The sequence below is a fragment of the Apus apus genome, chromosome 1 (genome assembly GCF_020740795.1).
Source record: "Apus apus isolate bApuApu2 chromosome 1, bApuApu2.pri.cur, whole genome shotgun sequence".
NCBI classification, from domain to species: Eukaryota; Metazoa; Chordata; class Aves; order Apodiformes; family Apodidae; genus Apus; species Apus apus.
The window spans coordinates 168,006,618-168,025,286 of NC_067282.1; the positions used below are offsets into that span (position 1 = coordinate 168,006,618).

Here is an 18,669-nt window from a genome sequence, read left to right on the forward strand (position 1 = left end):
GTTGGAGAGCCAATGCAGCAACTACAGAGCTCAGCAAGCATAACACTAGGCACAGCTAAAACTAGTAGAGAACACGTTTATATACAGGACTGGAAAAGAGTCCATTATAATAATTTATAGCTCCTGTTAGACTCATTTGGATGTGTATCTCAATCTGACCTGAAACTGATTCTTCTTCACTTTTCTAATGAAATGCAGGAGGCCAAAAACCTTTAACACAATATTGAATTAAAATAAAACAATACTGAAACATATTGTTACTGTTCTAGTATGTAAAACCACCTGTTTCAATCAATGCACAAGAGATATTCTTAATAAAGCATAAAATTGTCCTGTATGAAAACTGCACATATTTTAAAAAAAAAAGTGAGTGAGCTGTGTTTGTGTTTTACATGGACAGTACTCTGGCACGTTTTCGTTTTCCTCATCAGAATAATACCCTGGTATTACTAAGCTTCATTCTTTGGGCAGGAGAGCCCCCACTTCACACAGAAGCAGAAAAAACAAAAAGTCACCACAGTATCTTTTTTTCCCCCCCCACACTTGAAACTGCAGGATCAAATGAAAAGGCTTGGTGATATAATTTCTCTTTCTTTCAAACCCTTCTATGTTTGTTTTTTCACCACTCAGATCTGATCTCCATATGCCAAGTTTCATACTTCCATACTTCCACTGAGAGTAATCCTCCCAGTTTCGTAACGGCATAGAGCCCCTAGCCAATATTAAAAAACATAGTTCCCAATGCCTATATGAACATGAAGTTCACTGGCCTAAGCTACTTTTTACTACATATGCTTCTTAATACAAAGCTACAGTTGGTGGTGTAAAAAGGTTTCAGCTGCTCGTCCAAGTTTCTGGTGAACCCTCTCAGCCATTAGATTAACAGATTAACAATCTTCAGTAGTCTCTCTTAAAAAAAAAAAAAGTTCAAAACCTGGCCATGGTCAAGATGACACTGGCTCCAACAACATTATTTTACATCAGAAATCCATACTACTCTCCAAAATCCAATATTCTTAAGTAAACATTTCTAGTCAAGAACTGTATGAAAAAGACAGTCACTAGTAGCCTTGGAGAAGCCAATAAGTTATGCTCCAGAAGAGTGAAAGGATCTATAATCAGAACTACTTTAGCCATGGCTATCTAGGAAGCATTTTGGATTCATGCACCTTTAAGCATTTAACCATCTCTTACCAGGTACAAGCTGACACAGGTGCCTGGCGATTTCCATAATTTCTGTGGAGTTTCTGTGTCTGTCAAAGACCTTCTCCCTTTGTATAAATCCTACAGAAGGATTCACCTCGTCTTTTAGCCACGTAAGGAACAGAGGTCATATTTAAACCAGCCAGACTAGTTTCCTCTCTCTGTAATCAGCAGAGACACCTCTGCTGGTACCTCTACAGGGAAAATTACTTTCTTCTAATGCATAATAAAAAGCATCTTTTTCTGAAGCCAACTATGTTTCTCACAAGTTAAAGAACTTAACAGTAGGCACTGCTGCTAAAATTCAGTGCACCCACTTCTACATTGGTGCTAACTGCTCAAATGACTTACAGAAGAGCAGGTTAGGAAAAAAAATTGTTTACATTCAGATGAACGATTCTCATGGGTCAAAAAAGCCCTGATAATTTCATGAAGTCTTCTACAGTCCCACATCCTGTTACACTTCTGTAACAACAGCATCAGCCTTTTTTTTTTTCTTTTCTTTTTTTTCATTTTTCAAATTAATCATTTCAAAGCCAAGCAGATTTAACTGAGTAGCCAGTGGAGATGCTGTCAGATTTGGTCACCTTCCCTTTAATATGACTTCTGGACTTCTGGCAAGAGTGCTAGTATCCAAACATTTTCCTTGTTCAAGAGGTTTGGTTTCTACTTCTGTGACAATTAAGAGGGGAGGGAAATCACTATTTAATGAAAACATTTCACTCAGAAGAGGATTATTTCCACCAGGGCCCATTCCTGTCACCAGAGAGAGATCAGGTTCCCCTTAACAAACTTCCAAAACCACTTACAATGCCCCTGATGAGCTGTATTACACAAATTACTGGAATTAATTGGCTTACCATCTAAACTAATTTAGAGCAATACAGTAAGTCCTAAGTGAAGATTGGTTTTCCTCTTCTTTCTTAACATCCTACTATGGACTGATTTCCTACTCAGGAAGGACTGAGGAAGTGTAAGTAAGAAACCAGTAGCAGCAGAAAGAGTGCAATGAAGCTGATGGAAGATCAAGCAGGGCAGAAGGAAATACTGCAATGAACAGGTTAGGAATGCATCAGAGTTAAGCTAATAGTAAAGCAATTGAATCAAAATGAACAGTTAATCACTAGTGCTCATGGCCAATGCTTGGCCATCCTATAACAGTATCCAAAGACTTTTATTCTGGGCCTGCAATGCCCCAAACAGCAACAGACTGCAGCAATTTCTCTCACCAAAATACTTGCTACAAACAGGGAATGGAGCAGAGGTACACAAGTTTCCTTTAAAAATCAGAACAGTTCTCTGTTTAACTTTTCCTTTACATGGTTGATCTATTTTTACATCAGAAGAAAGTGTTTAAATTCTTCCATGACACACTTTTTAAAGTGTCGAATCCTGTACTCCAAAAATATTCAAAGAGCAAATGTTAATAGCCCAATCTTGTCTTCCATCGTGCAGCATGTACACTAAATCCCTTGGAAAATCATTTTCTGAGACTTTGCATTCACAATTTTATGGTGTTTTATGCTACATAATGGAAAGAAGACCGTATCATTTTTGCATGAACCAGGTAATTAGTACTTCAAACAGACCTGTAAGAAAAAAAATATCAGATGTAACTCCAAAGTTCGCAGTACAGAAAATCTACAGAAAAAAAAAAAAGACTCACTGAAGTCTGCGGGAAAAAATTAAAGATATATTTTAACACTATAGCACTCACAGAAGCTGCAGTATTTACAAATTAAATATAAGATTCCTATGCAATGACCTCAAGACAAAACAGTAAGGGGACTTACTTTCACCCAGCCTTCTGTAACATCTGCTGCCATGTCCCAAAGTGGATTCTTCAGCTGTTCATATTCCCACCTTTCAGGACATTTTAAATGGGGAATTAAAAGCTTTATGAGAAGCTCAGATTCTTCCTAACACTATTCATAGCTCTCCCTCACTGAGCTACCTTAGATACATCTCCTTCACAGGTCTGCACATTACAGAAGCTTAATGGTACAAATTACACTTAAATTAAGCTCAGGGGTTAACAAAAACTATTTTATCTTATCTCTGCAGCTTTAGCAGGAGCCCCTGCCCATAAAAGATTCAAACCATCCCCAGGAAGATCTCATCTCTACTAATGAAATAAGGAGCCCAGGTCAATCAACTTTCTATTTTAGAAAAGCTAGTTGAGTGCCTAAATCCAAGTAAAGTGCCTATGAGTTCAGCATTCTGTCTGACCCTTGAGGCGCCCGAGTTCCTTTACACAAGCCATAGTGCTGCAAATAACTACATGGGTGTCTAAATACAGTACTCAGAACAAAATAGAGTTGTAAAATAACTTTTCAGAGAAGCAGCAGATACATCCCACTAACACTGTAACACTGCAATGCTGTTAAGGGGAGAAAAAACAAGGCCCAGAAACCCAAAAATCTTCACTCAAGTAGTCTGCTTATGCATCACACATGAAGTTTTGTCAGTCTTTTATAACTTGTAAAGTTTCTCAGTTCCAGTACACAAGGTATTCTGGAAAAGACAGTCTGTGGCCCTTTCACAGAAGCACTTGGGAAACTGGAAGACTAAGAACATACAGCTGGCCTTGCCAGCTCAGACAAAAATAATGCCTAGTACAGTATTCTGCTCTCCAACAGCAGCCACAAGCAGATGTTCAAGAAAGAGTAAGACTAAAAATGTATAAATAGCACTCTCTCGAGTATGTCCCAGCATCTATTTTCAAACCATAGGATTCCCTCCCATGGAGGACCTCGCCAAGTACTCATCCCTGTCTGTCTCCCCTTGCACTTTTCTTTTTTTTTTTTGGTCTCTGCAAGTATCTCCTTCTAACCTCATCAGGTGGCCCTTTTAGTCTTGGCTGAAAGAGACAGTCATCTCCTCCACCCCAAATCATTCACAATGTAAGAATCACAACTGTCCACATGTAAGGAGTGCATACTTGCCTAATAATTCCCCATAGGGAAACTATTCCAGTCCCAAAGATCCTCAAAGCTCTACATGTTCAAATATTATTATTATTATTATTATTATTATTATTATTATTATTATTATTATTATTATTATTATTATTATTATTATTATTATTTTGAGCAGGATTAAAATTGAATGCGATTCAACTCCATAAATGTATTTTACATTCACCATCCACAGAAACACAAAAATCTTACTGCATATCTTTTAAGAATTAAATAAAACTCAATGCTTTATCCACCCCTCATTTTACCTAGTGTTTATAATGATTTTATAGTCTGGGAAAAATCTGGGTTTTAAAGACTTGACTTATATTTCAGAAATAGAATTCATACAACAATTAATAGCTTAAAACCCTACACAAGCACCTTCCAGTTCAGAGCAGGATATGAGGGGGAAAAAAGGCACATATCTACAAGCTAAGTAGTACTTTTAATTTGGTTAATCAAATGAGAAAAATCCCCAATTCACATTCATTAGCAGAATTCACATCAACTGGCAAACAAATCTACTGTCAAGTACATTCAGAAGCCATTACAGTCCATAAAACCAAAAAAAATATAGGTCATTGGGTGACAAAAAGTTTCACCCAGCTCATTCACAGTTCCCAATAGTAACAGAGGCTGCCAAGAAGTCAGAGGAGCCCACAGCTGGCAAAAGCAATCACAGACATCTGACTGCATGTAACTCCCATAAAAAAGCCTGGTCAAAAACAGTCAAGCAGTCAAAAAGCATCAGGAGAAAGTGGTTCCTATAGAGAACACTAGTGGATTTATTATCATCTTAGATGACAAGCATATTCCAAATGCCAAGTATCTGTGGAAATGGACTTCGATGAAACACAAACTGAACAAACGAATGCAGATGTGTTGCTGTATCAGAGGGACCTGAAGCCTCAGATAAACCCATGCCCACCATGCAGATTGTTCGAATGGATGAATGACCACATAGATGACAAAAGTGCTTCACCAAAGGCTGCAGGTCTCTTGTCCTCAAACACACTGCTCAGCATACAGCACGGACACCAACAAGATATCACTTGGTAGCTCATACAGCACCTGCATAGTAAGTTAGTCGGTATTTTAACAAGATGTGCTCTAACAGCAGCACATCTGGTGGCAGACCCAAAACTTCAGAGAGCATGGACATATTTTCTGTATCAATGGATCCTTCCACTATGGTAGCTAATGCTGTTTTGTCTCCTCCCTCAAAAATTTCTTTAATACTACTCCAAAATTACTATCATACACAGACTACAGTGTTCTCATTTTCAGTCTTTCTATTCACCTGCCAGACTACTCCCTAACCTTCCATGTTCTAGTTTAAAAAAAAAAATTCACTCCTTTGGGTTAAAAATACTACTAGCACGTGCTTAAACTTAGTCATCTTAGTGTTCTGCTGAACTGGGAACAAAGATACCTGTGTCCATACATAAATCAAAATTTCAAAAATATTTAGAATCATCAAGGTTGGAAAAGACCTTCAAGATCATCAATAATGTGCCTGCTTCTACCTGGCACCCTCAGTAAACTACCTGAAGTATTGATCAAAGTCCCACTGTTCGTCCTTTATGTTCAACCGAAATTTTTTTATTCTTTTTTTCCTCCTTAGTAAGTCTGTAACTTCCTTTATGAAATCATCATTGCACACCCGAAGCCAGGTATAAAAGGACACACGGCCAGACTGATGCAGATGTCATGTTTAACTCATCTGCATATTTCTTCAGGAGAACACTTCCTGTAACCCACCATTTAAAGATTACAAGAAACAAATGCCACCACATTGTTGTAAAAAAACTACCTGCAACACCCTCATCTAGCAACATCAATTACTTTATCTATCTCCTACACTCTTAGCTGTAAGACTAATAAAACTACTCAGCAGGCAAGGGTTTTAATGAAATAGACCCTGATTTCCTGGGTGGATCACCTGTGGTTCCAACTCTAACAATTCTGATCAAATACAAGCTCTCTTCCTGCTGCTGAGTAATAGGCTTTTCTGGATCTTGATCAAACATGCTCTGAAGGAGGGAGTGTGTAATAACATGGTGTAAAGTATTCAAGTGTGTAGGAGAACAGATGACTGTGGTGAAAGGGAGAAAGGGAAGAAATTATTTACAAAATAATAGAAATGTACAGTTTTTATGTTTAGGTCACTTGAGCAGTAAAAGAAGTTCACAGCTATTCCTTCAATAAGCAACAATAAAATTAAGGATATGTACTAAGCATCACTAATAAACCACGTAAGCCAGCATAAAAAAATACTGCCTTGCATTGTTACAGGCTCCCAGTTTCTACAAATCTTTTAAATTCTGTTCCCCATCTAAAGCTGAGGCATCAAGATACAAATATTCCAGAACAAGTATCTTCCAGTGTCTATCTAATAAGTAAGGACCAGAATAAATAGCATAAAAAGAAAATCCAACCCACTTATCAGTGACAGGTCTCAAGTTCTTTTCCCATTGCTTAACAAGCCTAAGTACCAACTACTTCCTGCTCCTTTCAGTGAGAGGCTGGAGAGGAAACAATTTGGCTTCGCTTCCTCTGCAAGGAAAATGTGAAAAATTGCAACTTAGTGATCCTTGTAAATTAATCCAAACATTCCTTGTCTTTGAATCTAGTGCATTGTAGTATTAGCTTTCCTTTAAAAAGCTGACAATCTCCGGGTGAACTTCATGTTCTAGGGTAAATCTTACCTAATTTTGGCAGGGAATAGGGTACTTTAAAATAATCTTCATAAAATTCAATAAGCCTCCTGGTAATATTTAGAGCATAGTCCCCTGATCCTCTTCGGATTGCATCAGGTCTTGCATACAACCGTACCTGTTAAAAAACAAAGCAAAAAACTGATCATTTCAGTATCTATGTTTTAAAGCTATCCTACCTGCATAAGTGAACTATTCTAAGGTTGTTGTGAGGTGGAAGGATTATTCACCTAAAGTCAAACATGATTGTCGTGCATTTGTCAAAGCGTGTCATAGCTGAAAACAAGAACTTCCACAATTAAGGTTACAAAGTTGAGAAGTCACAATCTCCTCCTTGTGTTGCCAAATAAAAGACTTCACACTCGTTGCATCAAAATAAATATTCAAAGAAAAACACTTACATGTGTTTGCTAGAGATAGGATAGGGGAGTGGATTAGTATAATGGTTCTCTGCCTACACTGAATGTAGGCAGGATGCAGTGGCTCAGTAGGAGAGAAGTTCACGGTTTGTTAAAGGCACATTACATCGAGCCCTGAAAGTATGGAAGTATCAGGAGACTGTGGAGGGAAAAAAAAAAAAAAAAGTCCTTCTCTTTTATTTTCTCCGGCAGTGACACAGATACCCTCTATGAGCTTTGGAAGCCTGCAAAAACCACCATTTATAAGCTCATTCATGTACACAAACAATTAACAATCCTGAAAACTCTGTGACTGCTTCAGGCCTCTGTTTTCAGAAAGCAGTAAGTTAAAGCTTTTTATACAAGCCACAGACTTTTGTTTTCAGTATAAAATATGTCACACATTTGACTACACGGAGCACCAAAGAGAACAGAACTCACCTTCATAATTCACCATCCAAATGTGACCAGCTTCCCTCCCAGTCAAGGAGGTAGCAGAAAGCATCACCAGGTTTCCTCATTATTCCCTTTCTTTGTAGTCCTTAAAGCTTCCTCTGTGCCAAGATGACACACAGCTAGCAAGAACTGTTAACCAAGAAAGGGACAGAGCCACTTTTCACTCTCCCCGTCCTCATAAGCAGTGTGATGACAGCAGCCAAGGAGAAGCAGTTTGTGCTTTGTGGCTATGGCCAAAAGTCTCCACCTACAGTACATAACAACCTGACACAAACGAGACTCTACCAAATATCAGTCCTAATAATATCTCACTAATACTTTCTGTGGTAGGATTAAATCCCAGCTAGGGTTCTGAGGAAAGCAGTGGGGCAGAAATCAGAAAATATCAATGCAAACGTGAAGCAGAAATACCAGTTTTGAAACATTGCTAAAAGCTCTGTTCTGGACCAAGAAAAGCCAATGGGATTTTCGGCTTCAGTGGAAGAATTACCAATTATTGGTTTACTTCTCTTTTCCAGAACCAGTTCAGTTATCTGAGTGGAAACCAGATACCAAACTTCATACACTGTATCTGTCAATTCTGTTTTAACTTGCTATCTCTTTGTTTTCAGTATGTAAGGACATTATCCTACTTTGTTAATATGTCCATCTTTATATTATTTATCTTCATATCATATTACAGACTCAATGCACAATCAGCCATAGATAGTTATCATTTGTAATGAAAAATACTAACAGCATAACCTAATGAGACATGTAATAAAGCAGACTTTTCATAATCACCACCTGCAAGCATATAAACCATTATCTGAACAATTCCAAGTCACTATCTTCGTTTATTGCTTTCTTCCAAAGTTAAAAGTGACATAGACATTAAATGTTCCTTTATCAGCTACTCTAAATATATTTTTTAACAAAATATCCATTAACCATAGAGATCCTAATTCAAGCATCTCAAAACCTTTAGTTTATGGAAAGATGGTAAGAATCACAATTAGATTTGTGATGAACACTGTTTTCTATCATTAAATCTTTATACACAATTTTGCATAATTGCTTTACTGGCACAGTTGACTGTATCAGCAAATTAGGAAAGAAGAGTCAGCCAACCAAGTATGCAAAAAATCATTCTATTTGACAGGGGCCGAATACATCCATAATAAGGAATAGGACAACAGAAGGGAAGAAAAAAATACATACATACAAGAAAAATCAAGGTTCCACTTATTGCATTACAATGTGTGTCTTTTGGCCAATGCAAAAAAAGGCATTTAATGGTGTCTGAGATGGAGCTCAGGTAGAAAAGCTCAAAAACGGCAATGCTGCGAACTTTCATTTGCCACCTGCCTAATGCTGAATATAGCTTTATCTTGCCTGTAAAGTTTCCCTGACTGTGTCTCTGCCTACCCAGAACAGCTTTGGACTGCCAGGACTCCGTGCCTTACACCAAGGTCATCCCTACATTGGAACACAGTTCAGAAATTACCCATGCCTTTGCCCTCATCTCTCAGGGCCTTTGAGGCAACAGGCATTCCCCCAGGCATGTCAGCCATCTTCAACCGCCAGGTCTGCTTCTGCCTTCCTACCCAACAACTGAATGTGAAATGTATGGAGGAACCTTAGAGGCACCACCACAGACAACTCTGGCCTCAACAAACTCCCTCCTGAATAGCAGAGGGCTACCACAGGGCACAGTCTGTGACACTGCCTACCTGTCTGGCTGTTTTGGATTACACCCTCTCAGGTGTCATTCATGAGACAAGGAGCTAGGTTCAGAGTTCAGTCTGAAGGCTGGCATCTAAAAGCCAGAAACCGAAGCCAGTAACTTCCACACACCAATATTATTTAATGTATTATGGACTTATCTTGACCATGTTTTAGCTCCAAGTCCAAAAAATGGAGATTGTATTTCCTTAGCTTATACAAACATTCTGAGTGCTAAGTAATAAAGACTGTGAAGTTTTCAGATACTGCTCCAAAGAGGAGCTTAAGTAAATAAAACAGAATGAGGATTAAGACATGAGATTTGCTTAGGATACTTTTTTTGTTTACAGCTTTCATTTCAAAAGGCAGAAACAGTGTTAATTTATAACTGCGTTCAACTGAGCCATAATGCATAATTATTATATACTTTCCTACATGCTGTTTGATCACTATACTGAGAATTCAATTTTATATTAATTTAAATAAGAGACAGAACAAAGAATCTTCTAGAGGTTCAGACCTAAATATGAATAAAAGTAGCATGTGTTTTCCTACAAAAGGTTTCAAGCTTAGGTGCATAATTCATTACTCACTGCAATGGCCCCTACTGCCCTGCAAACATTTGTGAAGTTCTTCTTCACAATCTTTGCACGATTAAATTATGCTATTATTTTCATATAAGAAAGTGGAGAACAAAGAGAAACTGCGACTAACTCTGGGTGCCTGTCTTGACATCTCTCATGTCAAGTATACTTCACAGTTCTATTGTACACAATAAAAGCACTGTTCCCATTATATCTTGTTTCAGCGGTGAACAGTTTGCACAGCTTTCAGTCTGGTCACAGGTGCCTTAATTTGGGTATTAAGAAAATTAGTAACACACAATTAGGGACTAAATGAGACTATGTAAGTTTATGTAATTTGCTCGGCATTCATAGCAACTCTGGTGGCAGATCTGGGCAGGGAGGGAATTCAAATATGGCACTCAGTCTCACGGCCACCTGACAGCCTGCACCAAGTATCTTCCATATTTGGGAACTAATAAGGTAGGGACTGTTCAGACAACAGGCATATTCACAGTACACTGGTGTTGTCCTGATGAAGCATAGTTCCCTATGTGTCTTAAATTACAAAAATGCTACAAAAATCTTATGCAGGATTGTATTAATAATTACAATGTCATAATACCTATGAATATAACGAAGTTCACATGGTCAGCCTAAATTCCAAGGTGTTTTTCTTAACTCGTTTGTACCTACATTCACAACAAATACCAATCTTTCAACAGAAGTTCTGACTACTGAGAAAAAAAATTCCAAACCTTTCATTTCTTTCTCAAATGGAACCAGACTGACTGTCTCCTTCCTACAAGTTTGAATCCAGATCTCCCCTTTGACATTTTTAAGACACTGTTGTTATTATACTTCACAACCACTGAAAGAGGAAATCCAACACACTTCGCTGGAAAGCATTTTTACTTCCATTAACAGCAGAACAAGAAGTTACTACAGATCCTAAATGAAATTTCTGCAATGTGTATTTTTCTTTTTCTAAAGTGAGCAAAAATGCAAGTTGTTTACCCTAGTTTCCTCTCCAGAAGCCCTGAGCTATTTTCATGAAAACGTTATAGAAAGACAATACAATAACCACACTCAGACACCATCACAGAAAAATAATCCTGAAGGATTAATTCTAAAATATTAGTGAAATAACTCGAGTTCTTAGAATGACTTTGGTAGCGTTTTTAGATAAAATACTAAAATATTCTTGGAAATTGTATGGTAAATTGTACGTATTTGCTATAAGGTATTAATAGCCCCATCCCCAGAGATACCCAAAGTCAGGCTGGATGGGGCTGTGAGAAACCTGATTTAGATGAAGATGTTCCTGCTCAATGCAGAGGGGCTGGACTAGATGACCATTAAAGGCTTTTTACAATCCAAACTATTGTATGATTCTACACTGCAACATTTTCTGTAGTCTCTCTTTATATTTCAGCATTTGTTACATAAAAGAAACCAAAGTAGTTTTAAAATATTTGCAATACCAAGCCACCAGAACAGATGAATGTAATTGTAAAATGAGAACTGTTTCCTACCGTGAGGGACAGGTTGTGATATACTCCGAGAAATGTGCAACAGATTTAGAACAAATCACATCTAGCTAAAGCCAGGTCATCAGAAAATCTTCCTGTCTACAGCAGGTAAAAATAATTCATCAAAAAGAGCGTTAGTGTTTAAAAAGAAAAAAAAAAAGTTTTGCCTGTCTTATGACTTCCAAGTGTTTAAAAAAAATGTGAATTAGTAACAAGGTACAATGAGTAACTTCTGACAAGTCCAAACTGTAAACAGCAATGAACATATTAATTTCTGCTGAATACTATGTTGACTAAAAATGTTTCCACTGTCACAAAGACTAGTGGTAATTAATAAAGGAATGGGTTCAGAAAATGTGGAACTGTCCTATTTTTGACATTTTAAAATCAAAAAGGTGTTGGTTTTATTCTTTTTCTTCTTTTTTTGCACTGAAGTTAAAATACGTGAAAAAAAGGAAAAGGATGAAAGGAATGAAGAACAGTACAGAAAAACCTGCCATCTTTTTTCACTTTCTATGCAGTATTTCAGGTCAAACTGAAGGGTTTGTTTAGTTCTGCTTTGCAGGCAGGAGGAATACAGAACACATTCAGCATTTTGACCACATAAATAAAAAGTAAAAATCCATTATTTACACGTCTAACTGCAAAAAGACTGTTGTCCAACCTTCTCCCTCTGCAGGAATTCACCAAAGGTGAAGGAAGACAGAACCACAGTACGTCCTCCCTCCAGTACTAGAGGTTGCTAAAGGTGCCACAAGACTGCAAATCTGCTTCCCCAGGGAATTAAGGAAGCTGACAAACTGACAGAAATCAGGATGTTACAGTAAGAGACTTGTAAGCCTGAAGCATGTCATACTACAGAGTCCACCACTTACTTCAGAATTAAATATCCACTTTTACATTTGAAGCCTGATATTGAAGACATTATTCTGTACATCACCTTCTACTTATGCGTGTGTTCCCTTTGAAACCTTAATTCTTACTGTGGTGTTATCCTTTTAGGGGAGTGTCACCTTGCTTGATATCAAGACATATTTTTATTCTTTTATTTCATCTAAGAGTCAAGTTTGCTGATCATGATAATCCCATATAACAGATTGCATTAATTCAGCAAGGCATCTTTTCTTTAATGTTTTGCCATTTTTTCCATGTTTTAAGACCACTCCAATTGCCATCACTGCCTTCCCTGATGCCCTGGAGGGATCACAGCTCCCTGGATGAGAAATACTGCTCCAAGGGAATAAAATGCACCTCTGTTTTAGCAAGGGAAGGCTTGTGAGAGTAGATGACTCATTAGGCTGTCACAAGCTAACACAACACCCCCTGACTTCAACTGAATGGCTCCTGTTAACTTCAGGGGCTTTAAATCAGACTTTCAGAGGTGACATGACTTACCTACTGGTGGGCAATCTTCACCAACAGTATCTGCCATGTTTTCAGACCACCACACAAGTAGCTCTTGTTAGACAATGCACAGGATGGGGGGGGGCGGGGGGGGGGGGGGGGCGGGAAAAAGGGGCCTCTGGTCATAACCACTGATAGTCCAGATCATGAGAAGCAAGACCATTGACTGGATCTTACATTTATATCCAATGTGCTATAAGGAAAACTCTGATGACAATTTAAAATCTTGTTTTCTCAGGCAAGCATAGATTAGGTAACCTTGTACCAACACAGGAATCCACTTCACAACAATTAAGGATAGCTTCCCCTCCCACCTACTTCAAGCAGAATTAAAAGTAACTTTGCCAGGTGCTTCAAAGCAGCTCAGAGTGCTTTCCCATTACGGAACAGATGTTTCTGCACATCAGCTGGTGTCAGCAATGTCACCCTGGGAATAATGTTTTTTCTTTAATCCCTTCCCACAAAGCCAGTAGACTCCACGTGAAGCACTCTTCTTGGGAGGCCCCTCAAAACTAGCTGCAGTTCTCTGTATAACTGTACCCACAAGCTCAACCCAGCACTGGTACATCTAGGATCTCACAATTGTTTCAAAATCTCAGTTAAAAAAGCACTTATGTATATATTTAACTTTAAATATGAGTTTAACCTTAAACAATGTATTTACATGTTTCAGAAAGCCCTAACATTTCAACAGAGCAGCCACTTAGAAAATTCATATAAGAGGAGAAAATATTCTTACACTCTTCTTTTCAAAATCCATAATAATTCTGCACCAAGTGACACTCTCAACTTGAAAATGCATCATTGCCAGTGTTCTTAAAAGCTTCTGTTTACTTTATAATCTGACACCTGTTTTAACATTTATTTTGCTCACTATTTTAGGCACGGGTATTGCTTTCATTATTGTTACAGACATAAATATACGTTCACACTACACATTTAATGCTCAGATGGGTGTCTGGATGCAACAGTCTTGCTTGCGACCTCATTGGGTCACTAATCATTATTCATCACAGACAATAGCCAAAAGAGACTGTATAGTAATTAAATGTGCTTATTGAACACCAAGGGGACAGCTCATCTTTATATGGAGATGACTCTTCTCCAAACTGAGCAGCCACATACAGCACTGCACTAAGCCTTTTATGGATATAATTATAATCTAATTTTTAAAATAAATTTAGGATTATTATTTTAAAAAAAAAAGCTAGCTAGAAACACAGACAGTACAATGACCTGATAAGCTCTAAGGAAACAGTTTTGCTGGAGATCGGGTGGAACTTTTTTTAAGTAAACAAACCAACCTCAATAAAGACAGCTTCCACTGACTTAATAAACCAGGTAAAATAACAGAAGTCATCACTAAAATTAAAGTTTATATGAAAGAAATTATCATGGAGGGAGCAATACTGGTAGAAAGGTTTCTTGGGAAACTAAATGAAAGCACAGAGGTGCCTAAACATTGTTGCAGGACAAGGGGAAAGAGGCTTCAAACTGACATTGCTGACATTCCTGTATGAAAATTTGAAGCATTATCCTGAAGGAGAAAGAAGTTAAAGAAATGTCTGGGGTTCCAGCTGGCAGTGGGAAAATGAGGAACATTAAGCAAAGAGATTGCTGAGTATTTTTTTCAAACTTGTGAAGGGAGGGTGAGAGCGTAACTTTTCTGTGCATCTTATTTTAGAGTATCTAATAAATACATACGACTGCATGGGAGAAACATCTAGTTGCCCCATCTCAACATCTCATCTCAACAAAAACAAATGCATCTGTTTGCTGACTGCTCCAGCCAAAGATGCAACAATACCTTCTACCAGGAGGCAAACCTGTCATGCAGACTTGCCACAATTTCTAACTTAAGAAGAGATCATAAAATACTTTAGAAAGTTTATGAGCTGCACTCACATATAAATCCAAACACTGCTCAGCTGGCATAAAATAAAATTCCAGCTATATCACTGACCACAATGCCATTGAGATTAATTTAGAGCACTCACGATCTGTATCATCTTGTTGAAATGGCTCAGGGACAGAAAGTGAACATGTTAACAACTAATGTATAGCAAATATAATTACAGACACCATTTCTGAATCATTTCAGCCAAGACTGACACGATTCCACCACCACATACTCAGCCATTCAGCCTTGATTCTTTCCTCACATCTACACTAGGGCTCATCTCATCTCACAGCAAGATACCAACCAGGTAAGTGGGCTAATATGCCAGTCAGGTGGGTTGTGTCCAGGCAGCCCAGCCTCCTCACCCGGCCACCCACCAGGCTGGTGCTAGAGCCATCATAAGAACACATTTCTGGAGAGAAGAGAAGACAATTATAAATTTGAGTCATTACAGAGCTTCAGCCTAAGAAGCCAAGAAAAACTTGGCTATAGTGGAGAATTCAGTGTCTGAATTGTCGAGATTCTCACTGCTTAAGGCTCTTTCCAGTTCTTTGTAGAAGGTGAAAAATCAGCATAGCTTTAAGAAACAAAAGCCCAAAGATTTACATTATTTACCTATTACACATAAAAACTCTGCACCACAGCACCAGCAGTAAGGTAATGTGAGAGTTAGCTTCTCCTTCCAGGAAGGATTTACAGTAGACCTATCCCAAAGGGTAGCACTAAGTTTCCATTGCCTTTCATTGGACTGGGGTTGTACTGGCATTTAAAAGAATTCTCTTATTCAGAGTATTTATCATCAGCTGTTTTATAATCAAAGCATTCATACTGCAAAATATTAATAAATAATATTTCACTTGCTCTTGGATAAAAGAGTTACAGAAGTACACAAGTTGAAAGAAAGTGCTAATAAGGGACCTACAACATTCAGCAGCCCTACAGCATGACCATCTTCACCTGGCTAGAGACTGCTCTGTCACAAGCACACAGATGTTACCTTATTTCAAGTGATTCCATTTGAAATTATAATCTGCAATTATTAAAACTGATTTATATTTTGGCATTGTCTAGAGGCTGTGAATATGACAATGATGTTCCCCTGTGCTCAGCCAGCTACATAAGTAGGAGCAAGGTTTGACTGTTACTCTGAGGTCCTTCTGTCTAAACAGAGACAAGGCAAAACATGGGGGAAATAAACTGTTGTTATCTCTATTTTATAAATAAAGGATGCAGAAAGATGGACTTTTATCAGTAAGAAAAATCTGAAATAGAACTCAAATTTTCTCACTGTCCTGAACTGATAAATCATCTTTCATCATACATCATCAAATTACTATTCCTGAAACGTATTTTCTAGAATATCACCTCTCCCATTAAAAATTTGCAAAAAAAATTTTTTTAAAAAATCTTATTTTCAGGTCCCTAATAACAAAGTGTTTTTCAAATACAGACCTAAACTATATCCCAAACTGTAGACCAGGATCCCTGAAATTACTCAGATTCAGAAGACATTCTAAATACTGCAGTTCCTCGTGTTCAGTCACATCTAGGAGTAACCATTCCATTCCTATAACAACATCTTTTGCAAAGCAGCTACTGTGCTGAGACTATTTAGCTTTGTTTAGAGGGAAGACTATTTTGTTACTCACTTATAAGAAACTACTTCAAGATATTTCAACACTGCTCCCCTACAAAATAGCTACTAAGTGATGTACTTGTCCAGAGCATAACAAAAAATCTGGAAGAAAATAGAGACAGGCTGTACATAACAATCCAAAGAAGATGACTGAAAAGAGCACACTGGTACTTTCATGTGTCACATAAATTCAGCACAACCACAGTGGAAATCACAGTCTGCTGGAGGTACATTTCACCAGATTTATCATAAGTTTCCAGTTAATCTTTATTGGTATTAAAAAAAAAATAATAATGTGGTAGATAAAGAGCACAGATGACAAAAAAACAAAGCAGAAGCGTAGTTCATCTGTGAGCTCATATGCATTTACTCAATGCACAGCTTGTTAGCACAGCAACAAGCACACGGAACACAGGAGATTATCTTGTGAACTACATGTAAACTTAATGGAAAACTGTTTGCAAGGTACTGAGTTCTAAAGTACTCTAAAATTTGTTGGCATTGGGGAAACTCGGCACTTTGTAGACAAGTCTGCATTATGCTGGAGTGAGCCCAAAACACTTTTTGAAAAATTGTACCTAGCCCTTAGGAGGAAGAAAAATACGTGCTTGAAAATGTTGTGCTCTGGCTGGTATAAAATCCATAACAAAATCAAAACCAGGTTACATCAATAAAAGCAGCAGCCATATTAACAGTGAGAGTTACTTCAGGCTAAAAGCTTGTTGGAGCAGAGAGACGAACAATTTGACCAATAAAAGCAAAATCCATAAACCATTAAACAGGGAAAACAGAAGTCAAAATTTTCATAGGGATACATACTAAAACTCACTAAAGAAAATTTCATAATCATAGAATCATAGAATCCTAGGGGTTGGAAGGGACCTCCAAAGATCATCTAGTCCAACTCCCCTGCCAGAGCAGGGTCATCTAGAGCACATCACACAGGAACGCATCCAGGTGGGTTTTGAATGTCTCCAGAGAAGGAGACTCCACAACCTCTCTGGGCAGCCTGTTCCAGTGCTCTGTCACTCTCACAGTAAAAAATTTTTTCCGAATATTCACCTTGAACCTCCTATGCTCCAATTTGATCCCATTACCCCTTGTCCGATTACTGGTCAACACTGAGAAAAGCCTAACTCCATCTCCCTGACACTCACCTCTTACATATTTGTAAACATTGATGAGGTCACCCCTCAGTCTCCTCTTCTCCAAGCTAAAGAGACCCAGCTCCCTCAGCCTTTCCTCATACGGGAGATGATCCACCACCTTAATCATCTTAGTAGCTCTGCGCTGGACTCTTTCAAGCAGTTCCCTGTCCTTCTTGAACTGAGGGGCCCAGAACAGGACACAATACTCCAGATGCGGCCTCACCAATGCACAATAGAGGGGGAGGAGAACCTCTCTTGACCTACTAATCACACCCTTTCTAATGCACCCAATCCATTTCTGATTCTCAATTAGTATCTAAAATGTTTCTTAAAACCCTCCAAATCCACAGAACAATACAAAAAAAAAAAAAAAAAAAAAAAGGCCTTACGTACTAGTATCATCTAAACATTTTTGCACAACTAGTCTCTGACAAAACCATAGGCAGAATAAGCACTTCAGCAAGAGAAGATAAATTAGGAGAGATGCAGTTAGCTATCAATAATGTCTCCAACCCATGCCTTGAAGGATTCCAGCCCTCTTCTGGACACACCAATCTCAGTATATAACATGAGAATTATTAAAAAAGAAAAAATCAAAAGGAAAAGTAAAATTATAAATAGAGAAAGCAAAACCAAAGGGTTGAATCAATTAGAAAATTAGTCCCATCTCAGAACTTCCATCTGAGAAAGACCAAGGCCACAAACAGGGATGAAGGTGATTAATTGCTGAACCAGTGGACGGCAGAGACACAGATGAGAAGTGGCAGATCACATACACACGAACTGGCAAATAGAGGCTTTTTGCACCTTAAGACAGAAGAAGCTGCAAAATTCAAGTACTCAGATATATACAAACAGACAAATGTGATAAACAACTCTGAGGCATGCTCATTTTAATCTACACAACACACGTTAGTGTAACAACATGTGAATAGTTTAAATTAAAATACTACAAAATGTTTAACTGCAGTGTTATAAATCAAATCCCTTGCAATGTATTAAATGCTCAGATTTTTGTTATTATGAAAAATTATTTTTGCACATTTTA

General features: G+C 37.9%; 1 protein-coding gene across 1 annotated transcript in view; it reads right to left on the reverse strand.

Annotated features, from left to right (window-relative positions):
• The window catches only part of TRHDE (thyrotropin releasing hormone degrading enzyme), a 212,294-nt gene that overhangs the window by 164,290 nt on the left and 29,335 nt on the right, over window positions 1-18,669 (reverse strand). The window contains exon 3 of the mRNA XM_051608023.1: window positions 6,872-6,998. Coding sequence (XP_051463983.1) covers window positions 6,872-6,998 — 127 coding nt within the window. The remainder of the gene's footprint in view (window positions 1-6,871; window positions 6,999-18,669) is intronic.